Source organism: Ruditapes philippinarum, unplaced genomic scaffold, assembly GCF_026571515.1.
Source record: "Ruditapes philippinarum isolate M1 unplaced genomic scaffold, ASM2657151v2 ctg413_1_1_1_1, whole genome shotgun sequence".
Taxonomy (NCBI): Eukaryota; Metazoa; Mollusca; class Bivalvia; order Venerida; family Veneridae; genus Ruditapes; species Ruditapes philippinarum.
Genome location: NW_026867380.1, coordinates 177,313 through 181,268, shown reverse-complemented (window position 1 = coordinate 181,268; position 3,956 = coordinate 177,313). Strand labels below are relative to the sequence as shown.

The 3,956-nt window shown below is 32.7% G+C and overlaps 1 protein-coding gene across 1 annotated transcript; it reads right to left on the bottom strand.

Annotated features, from left to right (window-relative positions):
- Positions 1–293: 293 nt before the first annotated feature.
- On the bottom strand, positions 294–3,432 carry LOC132735899 (uncharacterized). Its single transcript, XM_060722930.1, has 2 exons — positions 2,900–3,432; positions 294–2,223 (listed from the first exon to the last, which is right to left on the bottom strand). The coding sequence occupies exon 2, from the start codon at positions 2,143–2,145 to the stop codon at positions 478–480; it is 1,668 nt and encodes a 555-aa protein (XP_060578913.1). The 5' UTR covers positions 2,146–2,223; positions 2,900–3,432; the 3' UTR covers positions 294–477.
- Positions 3,433–3,956: the final 524 nt, after the last annotated feature.

The window sequence follows — 3,956 nt, the reverse complement described above, 5'->3', positions numbered from 1 at the left end:
CTTTTATATATTTCTTTAGATGAAGACTCTAAAGGACTAAAATACAAATATGACAAACATGTATTAGTTTAAATTGATTTATTGTTGAACAAAATAATTTCACAAAACAACATCTAGGCTGTAAAAAATATCAGCTTAAGCAAGAACGATTCAATTTTAAAATAAGAGTAAAAATTCTGTAAAAGTAGGCAACTCTTCAGAACCTCTATATTAATATAGAAAGAGTTGCCTCTCTTTGGACATGGGCTTTGGATTATTGAAACACGATTACTAAAGGTAAGGGACTAAAAAAAATGCTTTAGATGTAATGTAAATCAGTGATGCAATTTTCAAATGTAAAGGAAAGGTATTAAAAATGTGGTCATGTAACAAGAAAAGGTAGAATAATAACTCCCTACAGAGATGTGTTAAGGCACAGAGTGAAAACAATATATAGATATTTTGATGTACATGATATGATTTATCAAAGATAAGGCATTACAGTATAAGAGTGATAGGATTATCACTGAAAGACTCTCCTGATGTACTCTCCTCGGAGTTGTCCACATTTCCCAACCTCTCCTTCAATAACTCCATTACCTTCATTTCATCATCATTCACCTTATTGTCTTCTCCCTCTCCCCATAAATGTAGAAACCTGTCACAGACTTCCTCACCAAAACTACTATCCCTGTCTAGAGAATGCCTCGAGCCTAAAATCTTACCATCAACATTAATGTTCTTAAATCCAGGGTTAATAATTCCATTGTCATCATCATAGATCAGATCATCTTCATCGTCACTACTTGTTTTGTTAAACTGATCATTACCTATAAGTTTTTCTTTTAGTTCATCACCGACTTTTTCCATGCCTCCCTTTACTAAACCATGTTTAAGGCTGTTGCTTTTAGCATTTGTATTTGAACTGTTACTGCTTGATTCTACTGTTAGGCTCGTAACTTTACCATCTTTATGTACCAAAGTTGTATCTTTTTTATCCTTAAACAACTGATTAAGTCTGGCTTTAGTAACTGCAAGATCCAGATTTGTGCTTCCAATTGGCATATCATTACCTTGAAAGTCAAAATCTCGAATATCCCTGTGGTACGATTTTTGCAAAAGACTTCTACGATCAAGGGACATAAATCTTTCATAAGCCTCTTTGGTCATTTGATTTGCCATACTCGATATAGAACACACTGAGCTGTACATATTGTACTTAGTTTGTGATGAGTCTGTATCACTAAGACCATCTTTTGTTGTATCTGATATGCCTTTTGACGGATCAGGTGGTTTTGCAGAATCTGGCTTTTTCAGAGGTGGATGATTAAACTGGTTTTGAGCCGGAGGTTTTGGAGGCAAAGGAGGTAATGGTTGCGCTAATGGAAATGATTTAGAATTTTTGCGATCCTTTGAACTGGTATCATTCTTGTTGTCAGTTATGTTTGCTGAGATAGGTTCATCAATTTTGTCTTTTTTCAGTAATGGTTTCTCATCTGAATATGGTATAACTTCATAGTAATTTGACCCAGAACTGTAATAGTTGGAACTTGAGCTGTCATCACCTTTTTCACTTGTTGTTTTGATACTAGGAGTATCTTTAAGGTCTTTTAACTGGTCCCATGGATACATTTGCGAGCCTTCAAAATCCTTGGGATTGTATGGAACTCCTTTTTCTGGTTGTGAAGGACTTTTAACAGTTATGTAATAATCTATTTCATTTTCCCGAATTGTTTCAATACCACTATCGTACCCTTTGATTTCAAAGTGTTCAAAATCGTCACTTTCACCCATATCTTCAAGGTACAATTTCTCAGTTGCATGTGGATCATCTGCCTCTGGAAGAGTTATCCCCCTTCCTTTTAGAAAACTGTAACTTTTCTGTTCTTCAGAAATTGCTGACAGACCACCTTGCACACTACCAAATTTAGGAATTTCTGCTCGCGGAGTTTCCTTCTCCTCTTGAACTGAAAAGAACCCATTTTCTAACCCTGGTCCGCTTTTTATTTTTCCTTTAAATGTAAAATTCTGTGCGAGAATATCATGTTCCTGTATACCAATACAGCTTCGGTTAGGCTTGTGTGTTCGTAGCTGTACTTGCAGGTCTTTACTGCAGCAGGGAAGACCACATGTATGACCAGGTGGATTGTGGGAGTAAGGTACCATGTCAGGGTTAGTTACAACATTCTTATCTTTCTTACTCTGGTGATGAAAATGAAATATAGATGGTCCTACTTTTTTGACCTATGAAAAAATAATATAACAGAAATTAGAATCAAGGTTTCTGTAACTTATAAATATTAATAATAAGTAAATGCTCAATACAATTTTACTCCCTGTTTATAGTTAAAATAATTTTGCTGTTTAAGAAATAATTGCTATATTTATAAATTATAATCATGTCCATTTGATAGGCACAGCTTTTGTATCAACAAAATTTATTCTAAATATGAAATAAATTCATCTTACTACAGTAGTAATTCTTTCATAATAATAAGTTTTAATAGGCATATTTTCATTTCAGGAAGAATGTTCTATTCATTGATCATTTTGTCAATAACTTGGTTCTGTAAATTTTATATGCAACACCGATATAAACAGTGGCCTTGTGGTAAAGTCACCTTAAAATAGGAATCCTGGGTTCGAATCTTTTTTGGGTCACCATTTTTTTCCTGAAAAACCTGTACCAGAAAGTTTCAGGGAGCCGAGTCAAGTTTTGTTCAAGCCTCAAGCATTTTTCACTTTCAAAACTAAACAAAATGTGTTTAAACTACATCAAACTACATGTAACATATTATAAAAGATAAATCTAGACATTTAAATGTTTGTGTTACTTTGAAAATAAAGAAAAAAATGTATAAAAAATATTTCACAATGAACATGCAGGGGAATATAGAAAAAAAACTTGAGACATACTTACCTATTGGTGTAATCTTTTGAAATGCCTGGTGCTTCAAATACAAGACAGTTTAGAGACAGTAATACATCCCTTACAATATCAGTTTCTATTAGAATATTTTAATATGATGTTTGTTATCCTTCAAATTCTCAATGAAGGTTTTTCCTTCACATACAATAAACTCCACTTTTAAAGATATGGCTTATAACAATGCTGAGTCTGTGGTGCCAACTCTTGTTTTCAAGTTGGTTGCTTCTCAGGTACGAAGATATCCGGATATTTGGCAGTCCCCCAAACCCCTGTTGTAAGCGTAATTCACTGTATTGTTACAAATCTAAAATCTATTTTGATCATTGATTAAATTCAACAGACATAATTAATTGGTAATATTAATTAAATCCATTTTGTTAACATTGTTCTTTGTTTCATATATAGACAGCTGTTACATTTTGTATCTTGTCTGTAAGGCATTCTGTCTGATTAATGTTTAGGATGTATATAAGTCACCAAGAACTTTCAATCTGGTAATTGGACAATTTACTTTTACAATGGCTGAATTTTATATATCACCATTTTCGGCACCAAAATTTAGAACCGTCCATTTCTTGTCATATCCAAATACTCAAATAATTATTTAGCCGAGCTTGATTAGACTGTGCCAGTGTATAGGCTGACCTGGATAATAGACCCTCAACAAGTATTCAAAGGTTTTATGCATTTAAGTATATACATGTATATATGAGGATTCATGAAAATGTTGAAACTTGCTTCTTTTTTTGTAAAAATGTAAAATACCAAAGTAACATTGAAATATGTGCAAGAAAATTCTTATTCATGACAGCTTGTCACTTATGTCAATAGATTTTGTGTATATATATATATTACTAAAGACTAATTTTATAATTATTTACAATGCTGTGAAAGATAAAGATACCAGGATGCACGTTTTTCTTATTGTTAATTATAGATCATATCGAGTTTGCTCCCTTAACAAGCATGAAAAAGAAAATTTGTAATCTTACACAAGATCTTTTAAAGTCAAGATTTTGTTTGTCAATTGTAATCTTTATTATCCCCC